The 19,963-nt window shown below is 46.5% G+C and overlaps 1 protein-coding gene across 2 annotated transcripts in view; it reads left to right on the top strand.

Annotated features, from left to right (window-relative positions):
• Positions 1–19,963, top strand: part of LOC135912382 (protein 5NUC-like) — a 916,167-nt gene that overhangs the window by 640,806 nt on the left and 255,398 nt on the right. For both annotated transcript variants that reach the window (XM_070538191.1, XM_070538192.1), the window contains one exon: positions 5,446–5,702. In XM_070538191.1, the coding sequence (XP_070394292.1) occupies positions 5,446–5,702 (257 nt within the window). The remainder of the gene's footprint in view (positions 1–5,445; positions 5,703–19,963) is intronic.

The following is a 19,963-nucleotide window of genomic DNA, read 5'->3' as shown; positions in this document are numbered from 1 at the left end:
GTCCAGCCTCGTGTCTTCAACGGGCAACAACCTGCTCATCTTGACAGAGACCTGGCCGACTGATAACATAAGTGACGCTGAAGTTCTTTGTAACCTACCTAACTTCAAACTTTTCCGCACTGATCGCACAAACTCTCGAGGGGCTGGCGTCCTTATTGCTACAAGCAATAAGCTACTGTGTTTCCACATAAACATCTCATCAGACCTTGTAATATTATGGCTCCTTTGTCGCGCCACACCAGTATTTATATTAATTGGCGTTTGTTATAGACCGCCTCACAATAGCCCCGAATTCCCCCGTAAACTTCACAACATTTTAAACGAACCTAAAACTGGACACCCTAAGGCACACATTCTTCTTTTTGGGGATTTTAACTATCCTGGCATAGATTGGTGTGCCCCTAATTATCCTATTTTTAGACAGGATGAATCCCGTGAATTTATGGATGTCTGCTTAACTTTTAACCTAGCCCAACTAGTAACCCAGCCTACACGCATCGCCGGAGATACTGCTAACATTCTTGACCTCATACTATCTAGCCACCCCGACAGCCTGAACACTATTACTTATCTCCGTGAAATCAGCGATCATAAAGTCATTCATGCATGCTTTAACTTCACCCCAGTAACAAAAGCAACTTGCCAAAAAACAATTTCTCTCTACAACAAAGGAAACTATGAGGCCTTCAACGCGGAATTGGAGGCCTTTTTTCCATCATATCAGGTGTCATTTGGCGAACAAGACATCCACACAAATTGGTCCATGTTTAAACATAAAATGAATGAATTGACTAATAAATATATTCCCAAATGCAGCTTCCGCGCTAACCACCACAACCCATGGTTCACCAAGACTCTGGGAAGATTAGAAAATAAAAAGAAACGCCTTTTCCGTAGTGCTAAACTGAGCAGAACAGACTGCGCATGGGAAAAAATATTACGCTGCTGAAGAGGCGTATTTGGTCGCAGTAAAAAACGCTAAACGTTCCTTTTACCACATCGATTTGCCAAACATACTTACAGATAACCTGACTAAATTCTGGCAGCTTTTAAACCCCCAATCTTCCCGCGTTGTTACCCTGACTGACGATTCTGGACGTGTTATTTCAGACGTTGAGTGCGCTAACGTATTTATTTCTGCCTTCGCATCTGTATTCACTAAAGAACAAAAACCACCACCCCTCATGAGAGCCAGTGACCCCACAATTGCAATGCCAGCCGTTACATTCTCAGAAACCGGCATCTCCCTTCTAATAGATAAGTTGAAACTTTCTTCATCTACCGGCATTGATGAAATCAACACAAAGGTCTTAAAAAACACTCGCCACACGTCTACCAAGTTTTTATGCTTGCTATTTTCGCACTCCATTTCTACAGGTATCATACCCCACGACTGGAAAGTGGGGAAGGTCGTCCCAGTCCACAAGTCGGGTAAAAAAGATTCACCACTTAACTACCGCCCCATATCACTTACCACCATACCCTGCAAGCTCATGGAACACGTCATTTACTCTTTAACAATGCAGTTTCTGGACTCAATTAATTTCTTTCACTCATCACAGCATGGATTTCGTAAAGGTTACTCCTGTGAGACTCAACTAGCCATTTTCGTTCACGACCTGCATGCCAACCTTGGCGCTAATCTCCAAACCGACGCAATCTTCCTCGACTTTGCTAAGGCATTTGACAAGGTACCCCATAACCGCCTATTTCTGAAACTTTCCAGCCTAAACTTGCATTGTGACATACTAGCATGGATAAGGGAATTCTTGACTCACCGCTCCCAATCAGTCATCATTAATAAACAAATGTCTAACTTACTACCAGTTTCCTCGGGGGTACCCCAGGGATCCGTCCTTGGGCCTCTTTTGTTTTTAATTTTTATTAACGGCCTACCTCAGAAATTAGATTGCCATATTCGGATGTTTGCCGACGATTGCTTTATTTACAAAACAGTTACTGACACCTTTAACCAACAATCCCTACAAAATAACCTAAATCTGGTAGAAAACTGGTGCGACGACTGGCTAATGACACTTAATATAAACAAATGCAAATATATATCTTTCCACCGTCACAGTAATCCTCTCCTGTTTCCCTACACTATCTCTAACGTTCCTATCGACCCTGTCCAGTCATATAAATATCTCGGTGTTCATCTTAGCCATGATCTTACATGGAATAGCCATATCGCGAATATTATTTCATCTGCTAACAAATCGCTTGGCTTCCTAAAGCGTCATCTCCACTCTGCCCCCCTGCATGTTAAGCTACTCGCATACAAATCACTAGTTCGATCAAAATTAGAATACGCGTCGCCCATCTGGTCTTCGAAACAAGTATAATTTGCTAATTCACTTGAATCAGTTCAAAACAGGGCAACTAGATTCATTCATTCCTCGTACTCTTTTGATATCAGCATATCATCTCTGAAATCGCAGTCCAACCTTCCTACTCTTGCACTTCGTCGCCACATTTCTAGTTTGAGCTTATTTCATAAATTCTTTTATTCCGAGCTATCACAGGAACCCTACATCTGCCCTCCCCCACCACGTTTCTCTCTTCGCGCCGGACATCAGCAGCAGGTGTCTCGACTACGAGAACACACAAGAACGTTTGCTTCGTCATTCTTCCCCCGGACTGCTTGCGACTGGAACGACCTTCCCCAAGACCTTGCTGCCATCACATGCCCATCTATGTTCCTTAACCAAATTACGCTTGCGCTTGCATCATAATAATCATTTTTGATTGTATAACTCGTTCAACATGTTTCTGTTTACTGTTGTTAACCTATATGTGTCCCACCCCTTATGTAATACCCTCACATGAGGGTCTTTAAGGAAATAAAGTGAAGTGAAGTTTGACGTAATAATTCTGCGCAAACCCGCAAGGTGGAGATGAGCAATTATTAAAAGAAAAATGAGGCATCTACCTAAATTTAGCTAAGTGCTACAAAGAAAACCCATACAGATTCCTCGAAAAGAAAGCTTCCCAGTTGAAAAATTCGTCCAGGTCCGGGATTTGAGCCCGGGACCACTGGCTTTCCGGTGCAGCCGCTCTACCATCTGAGCTAACCAGGCCGCTAGCAGATGGCAGGCGAAGTCTAATTTATCAACTACTCAGAAGCAAAGGCAACAGTTTTATTTTATAGTTCTACAGAAACCTGCGAGGTGGAGTGAAGTAAATAATAAAGGGAAAATGATACACCCACCGATCCAACCTCTGACCATTACTAATTCAATGAAAAGAGAAAAGTGTACAACAGCTGTGTCTTACCAGTACTCACGTGCGGGGCAGAAACCTGGAGGCTTAGGAAGAGGGTCCTACTTAAATTGAGGACGACGCAACGAGCTATGGAAAGAAGAATGATAGGTGTAACGTTCAAGGATAAGAAAGGGCAGACTGGGTGAGGGAACAAACGCGAATTAATGTCATCTTAGTTGAAATCAAAAACAAGAAATTGGCATGGACAGGACATGTAATGAAGTGGAAAGATAACCGATGGTCATTAAGGGTTACGGACTGAATTCCAAGGGAAGGGAAGCGTAGCAGGGTGCGGCAGAAAGTTAGGTGAGTGGATGAGATTAAGAAGTTTGCAGGGACAACCTGGCCACAATTAGTACATGACCGGGGTAGTTGGAGTAGTATGAGAGAGGCCTTTGCCCTGCAGTGGGAGTTACCAGGCTGGTGATGATGATGATGAATCCAGTGACATTCGCTCAAGCCGCGCGTGTCACTGATTGTTAGCATTGGTGGGCAGCAATCATTCGATGGTACTACACAACGCTCTAATGACGCCATTAAACGCTCGGCTGTCTTGTAACACTGTTGAGAACGATAGTTCGCGCTGAGCTGCCAGGAACGAATCTTTGCGCTGGAGGTTGCTTTCACAAATATTCTCTGTCGAGGAAGTTGTAGGATTGTCTGATAATGGTTTCGCTCCATCCCTTAACCGCATGCGATGAAAAACACAAAACACAGAACATGAACGCACTCGCCGCTAGCAGTAGGCGCTAGACTGTGTCAAACTCTCCGTGTGGTATAAGTTCACTTTGTATCAAAAGAGAACACCATGCAACAAGCACGCAGGAGTTTGTTTGTGGTGCTGTGTCGCCGCGGGATGCTGTTTTCAGACGAATCTGCTGCAGTGCCAGCGATGCTCGCTGGAATCTTTAGTCGCCGGATCACGGCTCAGAACAGACTCACTTGGCACAGATGGTGCATCGTAAGTTCACAATGATATTTCCGGCATGACAGACCACCACAAACAGTTTGGGGATTCAGTCTGAGGAGGGGCAGACGCACACGAGTCACCTGGCTCGACCCGTTGGAAGCGCTGGCGGCCCTCTCCTCCATTGGCGGGGTCAACGGTCGTCCGGCTCATGGCGTAAGTCTAGAATGCGCGCTTAATGGTGAAGGCTCGTGTGCATTCGTCTTGGAGGAGTAAACGCCCCTTTTTTTAAAGTTTATCTAATGTCATTGAACATAAGCATATCTTCATTAAAGACAGAAAGAGCTCTGCCTCCCCTTTACGTTCGCCGTCACATCGCTAGTCTCTCTAATTCACAAAATATGTCATAGTTCCCTCAGTCAAATACTTTACATATTACAACTAGCTCGCATATCACTTCGTACAGGACATTCCCTAAGTATTTCTTGCCTCCGAACCCGTACTGCCACCTTTTCGTCCTCCTTTTTTGCACGCACCATTGTAGACTGGAACCGCATTCGCAACGTCGTCGTGGCCACACCAAAGCACACGCCTTCATTGGCGCTGTAAGAGCTACTCATCCTGAATGGTCAACGTGTTTTCCTTTTTGTACACCCACCCCTTATGTAATACCCCCCACAGTGGGGTCTTTAAGGTAATAAAGTGAAAGTAAAAACTGGGTGTCAAACGCGTTCACTAAAAAGCGACACCTATATACGGGCACATACCCTGTGACCCAAATAGGCATAAAAGAGGTTCGTGAAAGATTAGCACAAGCGGAGTGGCACGTGCCTCGTTCTCCAAGTCGGCGTCACAGAATTTTACTGAAGAGCAGTACACGCCCAGCGCCGCATCTACCGTCTTCGGGAAACAAGTTTGTTGGAGAGCGGCACGTATACGTACACATTGACCCACACTCGACGGGTCCAGTTTTTCCAAGTGTTGGTTCCAATCCAATCCAATCCAAATTTTCCAATCCTGTTCCCTCAGCACAACAGCCCCAGCCTCATTCAACCATAGACTATACAGGGACCCATCTTGGCAAGAAAACGCTTAGATAAATAGGCACAGAGCCCCGTATTTGTGCGTAAATTTAGTACCCTGAGAATGCTGACGCCTAATAATTGGCGCAATTTTCTTATTCCGTTTTTGTTGCTGAAGCATAGAGATTGATGCTACGTCATATAGTATTATAATACCAAGGCGCACTGAAATTCTCACTCGGCGCTGTGCAGATTCCGCCGGTGTCGCTCTTCTGGATCGCTACCGTGACCGTGTCGCACAGGGACGAGCAATGGGTGTGGCCGAGAGCAAGGTGTATCTGCAGGGAGACAAGCCGACGTGCCGCCTGGCAGAGTGCAACCTGGGCAACCTCATTATGGACGCCTTCCTGAAAAAGATGGCTTCGCTGCCCAGTCCACGAGGAGCTTGGACAAGCGTGGCTGCTGTCATTGCTAATGCAGGCGGAATCAGGGCGTCTATTGATGAACAGGTCAGAAGGCTCAGTAGTAATTGAATGGCCTAAAGTTATTCGAGTGTTGCTGTTTACGCAGGAACAAACTCCTTCCAGTATCAATCCTACGTTCTCAAAAAATGTATGCAATTTCTATTTTACAGTTCGGGTGCTGTTGCAAACAGACGCTTGAATGCATACATAAATGCTTTGTACTATACTAGCGGCTGTCTTGCTTGCACAAATCCAGATTTCGTGTCTCAGTAGATTGTGAATATCAGGTACAGGGAAACAAAACAAATTTGGTTGCTAAAGCAATCGCACGCACTTTTCCTTAATTTGTTGTAGTCCAGGCACAACCACCAGGACATAGAAGTCAATGAGAGTAGCAATGCTGACCTATTGGTTGTTAATCTTGAAACGAGTGAGTTGTGGAATGGATAGGGAACAAGGACACGAGAAGGCACAACGTGTTACGTGTGTGTTTCCTTTTGTGCTTTCTTTCTTGTTCGCTGTCCGCGCTACAACTCACTAGCTAGACACAGAGGACACTTGAAAGAACTTAAGCGATACCTTCCCACAATAGATTTATTTCAAGTTTTCACAATTGTGCCTTTACCAGTACAAGCATTATAGGGATTGAGTGCATTTCTACGTAAGCGCAGATAATACTACGGAAACGACAAGCCGACACATTGGAGGCCACAGTGATTATTAGAATGTATTTAGTTTAATGAGTGTGCAGAGGTTTGAGCTCCTTTATTGATAATGATATCGAGGAACGCATCACACCAAAAGTTGCTGTTTCTAGCTTCCATACTCAAGCGTTTCCTTTCGCTTTTGCTTCTGCCAATGATTTTAGTTTTAATGTGGGTAGTAGCAGTAACTTGTGGTTTATTTAACGGAGATATAAAGCCTATATAATTATACATACAAAGGGAGGGGAGGAAGTAAGTTCACTGCTGACCACACTTTCCTAGTGCAAATGGTCAGCTGCATCTCTGCCATTAAGGACAAGAAAACTGTCGGACGCCACATTCTTTACTTTCTTAATGTTGTCGCGAAGAAAATACGTGGCGAGGCCCTCTCTTAAAGAGCGCACCTCGCCACCCAACGCTGCCGACCGTCACAAGACGGCGCAACGGCCGGTCCCTGCACCTTCAATCTGAGAGGCCTACATTCCTCCCGCTTTATAGCGTTCCTGTGGCTACATTGTCGGAAAATTTTTTTAGCCATGGCAGTGCCACTAGAATAAGGCTCTTGCCGCAGCTGTACTTGCAGCCTATTTACCGACGTGGTATTTTTGGTATCAAGAGTCGTAACTATTGTCTCACTGCGGCATCGTGCCTCTAAGTGCTATGTGATAGATCGTGCCATGCATTGTCAGTCCTTTCGGATTCTTGTTATAGAATATGTAATATAGGCATTCAGTTTTGCGCGAATGTAGAACAACACCCCGGCCCTAATACTGATTCTATTACTGAAACGCTCGATTGAGTTGTAGAAACTATGCACACACTTGCAGCGAGACCGTCGGTTACCTAATCGAGCTCAAAATTGAAAAAAAGGCAAGACGGTACAGATGTGCGAGATAATTAACGGGCAGAACAGACGCACTCGAAAGCACGCTCGCACCCCTCGGCAAATTTCAGGTGCGCAACAACCTATCAGTTCAACGGCATTCACCATCTCTACTATGTAAAGATGCTGAAAGCTGTATGCGACGATGTAACCTCTTTGTTGGAGCCGAGGATGAAAATGATGATAAGAGGAAAATAATAAATTTCTGCTCGGAACAGCTCGAGCATGATTTGGTTAACTCACAGGTCGAGCGCGTGCATTAGGAGGTGTTTCCACTAATAAGTGTCGGTCCATCATCGCAAAGTTTTCTTCAAGGGTAAACAAACTATCCTTATAGTTGCTCACAGACTGAAAGGCTCGTCATGTCCGATACGTCAAGATTTTTCTCTTGCCACCAGGCTGGCAAATAGAAAATCGCTCGACTTTGCGAAAACGAAAAATCAGTGCTTTAAACTTGAAGTTTATGAGATTAGCATCGGTGCCTCCACTTTTAAAGCGAAGCTTTCTTTGCCTCTTCCTTCGACTTTCCCACTGTTGCTGCTGCTGCTGTGGGATGCTGTCGTGCACACCGCGTCGGGGGGCGGTTCAGAGCGTGCTTGACAGGCGCGAGTCAGAGGGGAAAAGCGACGGGAGGAATTGGTTTTCACCCAACTGTGTCGTATGTACACAATGTGCTCTGGAGCTCCCTGGCCATCGTCACTTTAGCCGCTTGACAGCTGTACTTATCCGTGACTCCCCTCAGAAGCATTGCACAAACTGTAGAGCTTCACTTTCTGCTAACGTGCGAGCCCAGAGGGGATGCAGATAGAACTGTAGAGAGAAGAGAAGAAGGAGAGGGAGGGGAAGAGGCAGTTCCCATATAAGAGAGGGTGGGAAGGTGACGTGAGAAGGCAAGGAAACCCCACATTATACGACACCAACTCCCCTCATTAGTGCACTTGTTTTAACCTCCTAACTTTCCTGCGGACACCAAGTGCACATGTGGCCATGCATGCGTTTGCAGCACCAGCACGTCCGAGCGCCAAGGAGCCTCACCGGAGGTCGGCCAGTGCCTCACTTGCCCTCCCGCTGCCCTTCAACATTTCGACGTTGCTGCAGCGCGAGGTGACACAGGCAGCCAGCATTGTTGACAAAAGGCTGGCAAAGCAGGGCCCCGCCGGTCCCACACCCACCCCTACCCTTCGCAGTCGCTGCGGCTGCAGTTCCGAGCTCGCTATCCCTCGCTCAAGTCAGCACCGCCCGTGCAGACGGAACAGACTGTGCACGTACTTCTCATACAGCAGCTGATCCCAGTGCACATGACGCATGCTCTACTCCCCTCCCCGAGGACTCTGGTGATTCCTGTGATCAACGCATGAACACCACAAGCACTCGCAAACGTGCGCGCGTCAACGAAGGTGGCGACGAAGCACCGTGCAAGATGCCGCCACCGGGTGTCACACCAGAGAAACAAGGTGCAAACGATGACACTATGGACACCGCGTCTCCCGCGGCAGCCCACGCTGCTGCGGCAGCAGGTCTGCCTCGAGCATCTAGAAGGGATATTCGCAGTGCCCCTAACCCCAACCAGGCACGCCCTCCGCCTGGAGCATCCGAAGTTGTTGCAGCCTCGCCTGCGCATGCTGAAGTGATGGTCACTAAACAGCACACCCGTGAAGGCAATGCTCCTGCACTTTCGACCTCAAGACCTCTAGTATCAGCCCCTGAGGATGGCTTCGCGGTTGTCCAAAGGCGCAAGCGAACCTGCGGGAAGCGCCCGGTGTTTCCAAAGACTGGACCACCTCCTCCACAGAAGCTCTCATCGCAGCCAGTTGCAGGCACGGTGCTATTGCGGCCAGCGGAGCAGTCGGTGTCGTTTCATCACTCGTCATGCCTCGCAATTGCACAGGCCCTGTCTGCCCGACCTGGCGTCTTGCTGTAAGGGTCAATACCAAGTTGAACATTGTTGCAGACACGAACACTCAGGAACGACAACAGCAGCTGCTGTCTATGTAGTCCATCTTTGGAGTGGCTGTTCGAGCACGCCTCCCAGCGAACCAAAGCCAGTCCAGGGGTTACGTCCGTGGCATCGACGGAGAATACACGGACGAGCAGCTGCTCGCCGCCATCCCCGCACCTGTCCGGGTGCTCTCAGGGGAAAGGAATGGCAACAAACTAAGAGTTGCCTTCACAGCAAGCAAACCTCCGTCCCACCTGGAGATCTTCAAGTGGCCGTTCGCAGTCCGCCATGCACGCCCGCGCCCTACGCTTTGTACTAACTGCAGAAGGCTAGGTCATGTCACCGCTGCCTGCCAGTGCCAACACGCTGCCTGCATTGCGGACAGCAACATGGAGGTCCCTCTACTGCTTCAAGGGCCCGATGTCCCCACTGTGGTGCCAACCATGCTGCGGACGATCCCCGATGCCGTCGTTGGCAGGAGGAGCGAAAGGTTGACACCATAAGGGCTAATAATGCAGGACCCCTATCGGGTGAACAGGCTTTCCCCGCTGCAAAGGAGACCACTCCCACCAGGCCGATGCCTGCACCAAAAAAAAGCTAAAGTCACTGCCGCGCTTGTGAAATCTGAGGGAACAGCGGAGCTCTGGCTCTCCTGTGTTTGCCTTCTCATTTTCGTTTGTGTACCTGTTCTTTTCTTGCGACTATCTGTTCCTGTATGTTCTTTCCTTGTGATGATCTGACTTCTTTGTTCTGTTCTTGTTCATGCAATCATCTATTCCTTTGTTATAATTATCTATTCTGTTATTGAGTAATTGTTGGTTCCGTGTAAAAATCCCCTGAATTTATTGCTAATGTTTATTACTCCAGTCATGTCATTTATCATCTCTATCGCTGTGTTGAGCTAGGATCTGTGGTTCATGTTTGCCTAGCCCGAAACGAGGGATTATTCGCCCTTTTTGGCGCTCTCAGGGGAGCGAGCGCTGACGTTCTAGCCCGTCAGCGTCTGCTGTTTCCGAAGAGAGAGTGAGAAGTTCATTGTGAAGCGGAAGAGGCGCTATTGTATTCGGAGCAGGTACAGGCAACATCCTCTAGAGGACTAGTCTTGGTGGTGCTGGTACAGGCTGAAGTTCACCCACGAACGCACTCTCTTATGTACCCTTCCTCCTCTCCCACCACCTGGCGTGCCCTCCCTAGCGGACGCTCGCTATGGCGGTGGCGCCATCTGTCAGCCCAGCGGAGAACATTCGTCTCGCGTGACAGACGCGAGATGAAGCTTGTCCTGCGTGCACCTGATCTTAGTCACGGTTAAGCAACCCACAGGTAATGGTGCCGGATTGCTTCGGCCCCCCGCACCCTCAGCTCGAGCTTCTCGTTGCAGTCGGATTTCCTGGACTCGGACGGCTCTAGAGGCGTGTTTGTAGTTCGACTATGTTCCACGTTGGGCTTGTTGATATATCTCGATGGAGGCAGAAGGCGTAGCGCATCAGAAACCGGACAAGAGAAGAACGCAGACGGCACGCACGTTTGTCGCTAACTTTCAACAACGAGGATTTATTGCGGGATCACAGCATACATATACACCCTTCTCGCACCTGCACGTGCTCCGAGCAACCGGATATAGTTTCTTATGGCAGAATGTGAAGACAGTGTTAAGGAATCATGCCAAGCGCATAAATTCCACCTCTTTTCCTGATAATGAGTTTTATTGGTTGCTGGTACAAGACCCACTGAAGATGACGATGTGATGTGCTTCAATGATAAGCCTGTCATTTCGTGAAGGCTCTTTCTAGGATCATTCTATCTTTAAAGAGAGGCCAGCAGGACGATCTCCTGCAGTGCTGCGCAATAAAACCATCGACCTGTTCTTTGTTTAGATTGCTATTATGCTATCTTCATCATCATCATCTTCTCCTTCTTCATCAGCCTATTTTGTCCACTGCCGGAGGAAGGCCACTCCCTGCGGTCTCCAATTACCCCTATCCTGCGCCAACCAATTCCGACTAGCACTAAGGGCATGTTCAGGTGCTAAGAGACATATTATACAGATGCCTGAACGAAAGATTAAAAGATTCAAATGTTCTTAAAGTATTTCACTATGTCGAAGGTTTCCTCCTTGTCCTTGATTATAATTATGAATATTTTGAGCAGAAATGTGGCAGTGTACTCTGCGTTGTATGAGAGTGTCTCAGTCTGCTTGATATTACTTTTGATTAACCTGGTGACGGTGCCATACGGTTTTCAGACCTACAGATTGTTGTAATGGGCCATCAAACAGGCTGGTATTATCATCCGTAGGCAAACAAACCATTGCTTTCATTTCGTTCTTCGCCCTCTAAGCTTGTCGAGAGAGGCATCGTAAAGATGTGCTTAATCAATGCTCTATACAAATCGTGTCAGCGTCTAGTCAATGTAAGCTTCACACAACAAGTGAAACGCCTTCATGATTCTGTATACCATAACCACATCATCGCATCGGCACCTAAGGAATTATGAAGCAATTTCAATCGAAAGCATCATCACCAGTGTGGCCCAGTACAGAAAGCAATAGGGTAGCATCCATACCGTGCATGCACCTATTGTCGCACTGACTCGAGAAAATAGCACAATGCAATAACATTCTTGTGGGAAGTACGGTGGCACGATTAAAAAATAGCCCTGTGTGTGTCCCTATGTGTCTTCTTTTGTCCCACCTTTTAATCGCGCTACTGTACTCCCCTTGACGATGCATTACCCACAAGCCCACATCGCAACCCTCGAGTGCATTCCTGTGGCGTTTTCAGCGCCTAACAAGTTAAGCATTTTATGTACAAGTACCACACCAGGAGGCAGGACCAGATTAAGAAAAATGGGGGCCCTGGGCTAATGCGAATGCAGGCCCCCTTTCTCTATACTGACCATCCCCCCCCCCCCTGTCGCCTGCTACGCTACTGGAAATATGCCAAGTTTCATTTCAATTCCACCAAATTAAAAAGAGCAAAGTACGATCAACGGGATTACTATTAATGTTATTATTATAAGGAAAACAGCAAAACTTGCTTGAAACGCGTGCTGATGTAAACACCAACACATATGTTCACTTTTTGATTAATCTGCATTGTTTTCAGCAAAAGCTAGCTTTTAAGGATAAGTTTAGTGCACTGAAGACGAACAAGAACGTAGAAAAGACAACACAGCTCAGATGTCGATCCTTCTGAAGCTAGGCTTTGTTTGCATCACTAAGCTTAATCCCGTGAGGAGACGCATGGTTGTATCCAAACCATTGTTTATTAAAATTCAAGCACCAGGCTGCAGTAATCGTTATGCACGTTACTCTATAAATATGCAATAGATATATGCAATACTTAAGGTTATACAAACCATAAAAATACACTAGAATAAAGAAGAAAATTACCAACTGTAATTAAAAAACATTATTTAGAAATATTTTCGTTGAAGCTAAGACAAGCAAGAACGGCACCAAATAAGCGTGGTACTCTCAAGAACGACAAAAATACAGTTCTTTATAAGCACGCTAAATATCACAAGAAGGACAAACAAGAGATGAACAACGAAGATTCCCCGCAGGGACGTCTGCGCCAGCAGGCGTTTGTTGTGTTGCGATACCACGTACCCGAGCACACGAGGGTTGGACCCTCCCGCGTGTAGCCGTGCGCGGCTTAGCCGTGCCCGAGGAAAGGGGGATCCTAGGGGTTGAGCCGATGCCGGGTGTTTGGACCTTTAAGGCCCCTCGGTGGAGGCAACACACCTCTTTGGCCTCTGCTTCATGAAGATGGCACCCCCGGACTGATCCACCCAGGGGAAATCGGTAGTCGCCTTTTCCTGTCCCCCTCTTCAATCTATTTTCTTTCCTATCATGTTTCTTTTACTGTCCTATCATCTCTTCTCTTCCATTACTTCCTAATTTGCTAGGGCACCTAGAGTTAACCTTGTGTATGTGCGCTCACTTGGGTATAATATATTAGGTTATAGTGGCAATGTACGGTTGGCGCCTGCAGCCTTAAGCGTTAGGTTCTGCAGCGTCCCCATGATGTCCCCATGGCTCCGTGGTGGGTGGCTGCCATTGCTGCCGAAAATGAACCGAAATACTATGGGAACACCGGCATTTCCCCGCCCACTTGATCGTCACCCTCAGAAGAGGGGACGCACCGATGACTTCAGCACATGTTTGACCCGAACAAAAGAGACCTACCCGAAATACCATATTGTACACAGGGAGAACGCTGCGAAACAGGCCAGACTCATCTCACCATAATGCAAAATAGAAGTGAGGCGTGCAGACAGGACACAAGAGTAGAGAAGTGGACAACACGAACGCCGACTATCAACTGAAGGGAGCACTGAGGCGAAAAATGAAAGAAGACACAAAACTCATCTGCGCATGCTCAGGAATGGCAACACCACGTGTCAATCGGGTACACGTGCTGGTCTACGCGAGAGATAACTGTTGGGGCACTTAATCTCTTCCTTATGTAAGTGCGTGCGTGAGTCAGCCTTCGATTACCTTACATAAGGAAGAGATTAAGTGCCTCAACAGTTATCTCTCGCGTAGACCAGCACGTGTACCCGATTGACACGTGGTGTTGCCATTCCTGAGCATGCGCAGATGAGTTTTGTGTCTTTCATTTTTCGCCTCAGTGCTCCCTTCAGTTGATAGTCGGCGTTCGTGTTGTCCACTTCTCTACTCTTGTGTCCTGTCTGCACGCCTCACTTCTATTTTGCATTATGAATCCTTACCAACTAGCTCAGCTTTCTGTCGTTCTAAGCTTCATCTCACCATTCATAGTTTCCAAATCTTCGACCGAAGCCTTAGGGTCAGGTTATAAGGTGACAAAAATGGCAATCGGAGACCTTCTTCTTGAGATCCCTAAAAAAATCAATACGAGAAGCTAGGCAGTCTGGTGACATTTAGTAACGTACCAGTTTCCATGACACCACACCAATCTATGAATAGCTCACGCGTAGTCGTGTCAGAGGCAGACCTTCAGGATTTGACAGAAGCTAAACTCCTGGAAGGGTGGAAGATCAAAATGTGACTGATGTAAAGCGAATTATCCTTAGACGGGACAACAAACAAATTCCGACCAAACACCTCGTCTTAACATTTGCATCTAGCGTCCTTCCGGAAACCACTGAAACAGGATATATTAGGCTAACAGTCCGACCATATATTCGAAACCCTAGCCGTTGTTTCCAATGCCAAAGGTTCGACCATGGCTCGCAGAGCTGCCGTGGTCAAATACCTTGTGAAAAGTGTGGAGTCCAGGGCCACCCCTCCGACAACTGCAGTGGCACACCTCACTGTGTGAACTGCAGTGGTAACCACCCAGCTTACTCACGCTCCTGTCCGAACTGGAAGAAAGAAAAAGAAATAATCACCCTCAAAGTCAAGGAAAACATTTCGTTTAAGGAAGCTCATAGGAGGTGCTTACCTTTCCACAGCACACCTTATGCTGATGCGGCGCCTCGGGGGGCAGCGTCACAGCGGCCATTGCCAAGTGCCCAGCCCACGTACAGCGAGCCTTTCCCTGCTCCTGCTACCAGGGTGGAAATACGTAAACCTACTCCATTCAACATGCAAACAGACCAGGCTACCCTTGGGTTGCCGGCCCCAAAAGAGTTATCTGTGGTGAACTGTGCGACACGCAGCGATCCCGCAGGACCGATAGCGGCCACGAAGGTAGGCGCAGCCGAGGCTGCCTCAACCTCCCCGGCCCGTTCCAGCACTGGCAACAGCCGGCGCAGCCAAATCCTACAGGGAGCCCCATCGACCTCCGGGCTGGTGGGCGCAGGGGTCTTGCCTTCAGAGGTGAGACTCTCTCAAAAAACTTCTTGCTCGCAAGAGTGCGTGTCCGGCACCTCACAAGAGGCAAATGGACACAACACTTATCCCCACGGTGCAACAAGCGTCTAAGGAGCGGCGAGACTCCCTCGAACGCTTCAGAAAAGGCAAAACCCCAATTACAGGGCCTCGAAAGAGCCCTGTAACCTAATGCATCACTTCTGTTTCTGTATACACAGCACCGATTTACTTCAAATATAAATTCGCAAATAATTCAATGGAACGTCAGAGGCCTTCTTAGGAACCTTGATGATGTGCAAGAGCTTATCCAAAAACACAATTCAAAAGTGCAGTGCCTACAGGAAACACAGCTAAAATTACAACACACAACCTTTCTCCGACAGCATGTTACTTTTCGCAAACATCGCGATGGTGAAATCGCATCATCGGGTGGTGTTGCAATAGTAATTCAAAAAAGCATAGCGTGTCAACGTTTACAGCTACGAACGGCCCTCGAAGCAGTGGCTGTTTGTGTTGTTCTGCTAAACAAACTTATCACTATTTGCTCGCTTTATATACCACCACACTACAAACTAAGCAAACATGAATTTCGCGCCTTCATGGATTAATTGTCAGAACCTTATGTTGTTCTTGGCGATTTCAATGCTCACAACTGCCTGTGGGGCGACTCTCGAAGAGATGCGCGAGGTCGTCTTTTTGAACAGCTCCTCTTCTCTTCTAGTGCTTGTCTTCTGAATAAGAAGGAACCCACATATTCTCTTGCAAACAGAACATTTTCTTCAATTGACCTCAGCATAGTTTCGCCGTCTATACTGCCTGAACTTGAATGGGAAGTTACCAGCAATCTTTATGGGAGTGACCACTTCCCCATACTACTAAGAACATCAAAAGAAAACGGATACCCACCACAGGCTCCTAGGTGGAAGTTTGATACAGCCAAATGGGAGAAATTGCGAAATCTCACTATTATCTCATGGGATGAAATGTGTTCTTTAGGAATTGCTGCTGCTGTTCAGTATTTTACAGCCTTCATTATAGATGCCGCATCTAAATGCATATCTGCAGTAAGTGGCTTGGCATGCAGACGACGTTTCCCTTGGTGGAACGACTCATGTAGGATTGCCCGTAAGAAACAGAACAAAGCGTGGGGGTTGCTACGCGCTTTTCCCACTGCAGAGAATCTTATCAACTTTAAAGAAGTTAAGTCTGAAGGCAGACAAATCCGCCGACAGCCCAGAAGAGAAAGCTGGCAGAAGTTTTTATCGGGCATCAACTCGTCCACAGATGAGGCCAAAGTCCGTAACAGAGTTATTAGGATGAGAGGGCGACAAGCACATTGACTCCCTTTGGTAAACACACAAGGCGATACCCTGCAAGATCAGGCAGACTCACTTGGGGAGGACTTTGAGAGCATGTCGAGCTCAACCCAATATTCTCAGTTCTTTCTCAAATATAAACAAACAGAAGAATGTAAGCCACAAATTACAAAACCCAGACAGAATGAACCCTATAACCGGCCTTTCAGTATTGCCGAGTTGAGAGCTGCCTTAAACACATGCTAAAGCACTGCACCGGGACATGACAGAGTCATGTATGACATGACCAGAAGCTTACATGCTGCCTCACAAGTTACACTACTTACAATTTTCAACACTCTGTGGGCTGCGAGATACCTCCCATCTACATGGAAATAGGCGATTGTGGTTCTTGTCCTGAAGCAGGGAAAAGACCCCTCCTTGGCAGCAAGTTATCGTCCGATACCGCTTACAAATTGTCTGTGTAAGCTCTTTGAAAAAATGATTAATCACAGAATCATACACTTCCTTGAACTCAACAATATATTCTATCCCTATCAGTGTGGCTTCAGACAAGAGCGGTCAAGAACCAAACATCTTGTGCGCATTGAAGGATACATTCGCAATGCCTTTGTACACAAGTAGTATTTCCTCTCGATATTCCTCGATATGGAGAAGGCATATGATACAACATTGCGTTACGGGATCTTTTGAGACTTGTCTGGATTGGGCATCTGTGGAAATATGTTGAAAATAATTGAAAGCTATTTGTCAATCGTACCTTCCGTGTAAAAGTCGGCAATGCACTATCACGTCCTTTCACGCAGGCAATTGGTGTACCCCAGGGAGGTATGATCAGCTGCACTCTCTTTATCCTTAAGATGAGCACACTACGTACTTCACTACCACCTGCCATTTTTTATTCCGTATACGTAGACGATATACAAATAGGCTTCAAATCCTGCAACCTCACAATATGCCAAATACAGGTTCAGCAGGGCTTAAACAAGGTGTCAAAATGGGCAGACCAAAATGGATTTAAAGCCAACCCCCCACAAAAGTTATTGTGTTCTCTTCAAAAGAAAGAGAGGCCTGGTCCCAGATCCTTGCGTAGAACTGGGCGGACAACAAATTCCTGTTAACAAAGATCACAAATTTCTTGGTGTTATACTTGACTCCAGGCTTACTTTCATTCCTCACATAAAACATCTTAAAAAATGTCTTAGAACAATGAACTTACTTAAGATCTTATCCTACACAACGTGGGGTAGCGACAGACAGTGTTTATTGAATATTTACAGGAGCCTAGTTCGATCACGGTTAGATTACGGTGCCGTAGTACACCACTCTGCCGCACCGAGCGCGCTTAAGATATTAGACCCCGTTCACCATCTGGGTATCCGTCTGGCCACTAGTGCATTTAAGACAAGCCCTGTTGAAAGTCTGTATGCAGAGTTGGATGAATGGCCACTCCATCTTCAAAGAACAAACATCAGCTTAAGGTATTTTCTCAAGATTCTCTCTAATAAGAAACATCCGTGTTTCACAACCGTTAACGACTTGACGTGTGAAACACTTTTTCATAATAGACACTCTATGAGACTTCCTTTCTCACTGCGTGCAAGAGAACTTAGCATGGAAATGGATGTTCCAGTTCTCGAACATCACTTAATGCCTCCAGCTAAGCTAGTACCGCCCTGGGAGTGGCAGGTGATAGACTGTGATGTAACCTTGGTGGAGGTCATAAAGCATGCTCCTGACCTCGAAATCGCTATGCATTTTCGTAAACTTCAATCGAAATACTGCTGTTCCGAATTCTACACAGATGCATCAAAATCACATTCTGGTGTATCTTATGCTGCTGTTGGTCCCTCTTTTTCTAAATCTGATGTATTGAGCCCCTTAACGAGTATCTTCACTACAGAAAGCTATGCCGTACTGTCTGCAGTAAAACATATAAATAAAATAAAACTCGACAGAGCCATAGTATTTACAGACTCGTTAAGCCTTGTAAAAGCGCTGAACTGTTTACAAAAGCATAGAAATCCTATTTTCATTGAACTTTACTCGCTCTTGTGCAATATTTGTCTATCACATAGACACGTAGAAATATGCTGGGTGACTGGCCATAGGGGCATCGAGGGTAATGTGTTAGCTGACAAAATGGCCACATCACTCACATAACTAACCACTTTTCCTACGGCTGCTGTCCCTGTCACAGATCTGAGGTCTTTGTTAAGAAGGAAACTGCGATAACACTGACAGCGCATGTGGAACGCAGAAACAAATAATAAACTGCACGTTATAAAGCCACAGTTAGGTTTTTGGTGCTCTTCAACAAAATCTCGGTGAACAGATGTCTTATTCTGTCGCCTCAGAATAGGGCGCACATTTGGTACCCACAATTTTCTGCTTACTGGAAAGGAAACGCCAACCTGTGGTCGATGTGGTGAGAGGCTGACCGTCCACCACGTCCTCTTGGAGTGTCGGAAAGCCGAATCTGAAAGAAAGAAACATTTCCGCTTGCATACCGTTATTACATCCCTCTACACCCGGCTATGTTTCTCGGTAAGGAACCGCTTTTTAACACCAAGGCAGTCCTCAACTTCCTAAATGATGACGTTCTGCACGTTATAAGCCCATTAAATTCGTAGAGCATCCTCGCTCCAGAGGATGCCGCTGCGATAATTGTTTTGCATAGCACAAGCCTCCAGGCCCTTGTTTTTCAAGGGCTCTAAGGAGGCAGTAGTGCTCTAGCATATCTTATAACCTGATATATTTTTACCTGTCGTATTATTCTTTTTAAATGCATCCTAATGTTCATAGTACACGCCATACCTCATCGCCATAATCTTATCATGCAAATTTTACGCACTTTAGAGCGACCATTCTTAAGGCCCCTTTACAGCCACCTCACCACCATCTTCATAGAACTCATAATTACACTGCGAACTCATTACCACGGACATGGCGCTCTTTGGCCATGCTGGCCCTTGCGCCATAAAACATCAAATAGAATCAACAACAAAAATTTGCATATCTTGAATTACACTGCTCAGCGTTTCATTGGCAACGTGGAGGCTGGGAGGCGACACAACGAACTTATTAGAACTATTCATGTATAGCTCAAACAGTCCTTTTTTAAAATGGTATATTTCGCACCTTCGCTTTGGCGAAATCAGATATAGTCTATTCCAAAGATATATCGCGGAGGAGGTCACTTTCAATGGACATGATAGCAAGCAAGTTCACCTTGTCGTCAAGGAGGCTCGAACGAAGGTGATTTTTTATCAGCGACAACTTGGAAAACGATCGTTCGGTCTCACAGTTTGCCACGGGTATGTTTAAGTACATTCGCAAAGCAATAGAAAGGTTCGGAAAAACATCAATATGCTTTCTTGCCTCCAGCAACTTCCTTATTCCCAGGGGCTCGTGTCTTGGCACACAGAGTTGCGCAGAAAGTTCGCAAACTGAACGATTTCAGCGCAAAATGCTGGCTCCAAATCATTTTTGTAGGTTTTCACCAAGTTCTCAGCCTGCTGTGCCAGACAGGCCTAGCTCCCAACTTCTGTCAGCAATTTTAAGAATCCCAACCTTTCGCAGAGTTCAGTGTAGGCAGCCTTTCGCACTCGAAAAGCAGAGCCTAGACTGTAAAATACAACATTGTATGTCTCTACGATACTTT

This window comes from Dermacentor albipictus, chromosome 5 (assembly GCF_038994185.2).
Source record: "Dermacentor albipictus isolate Rhodes 1998 colony chromosome 5, USDA_Dalb.pri_finalv2, whole genome shotgun sequence".
In the NCBI taxonomy this organism is placed as follows: Eukaryota; Metazoa; Arthropoda; class Arachnida; order Ixodida; family Ixodidae; genus Dermacentor; species Dermacentor albipictus.
Note: the sequence above shows the minus strand (reverse complement) of the source record. Positions and strands in the feature narration are given on the sequence as shown.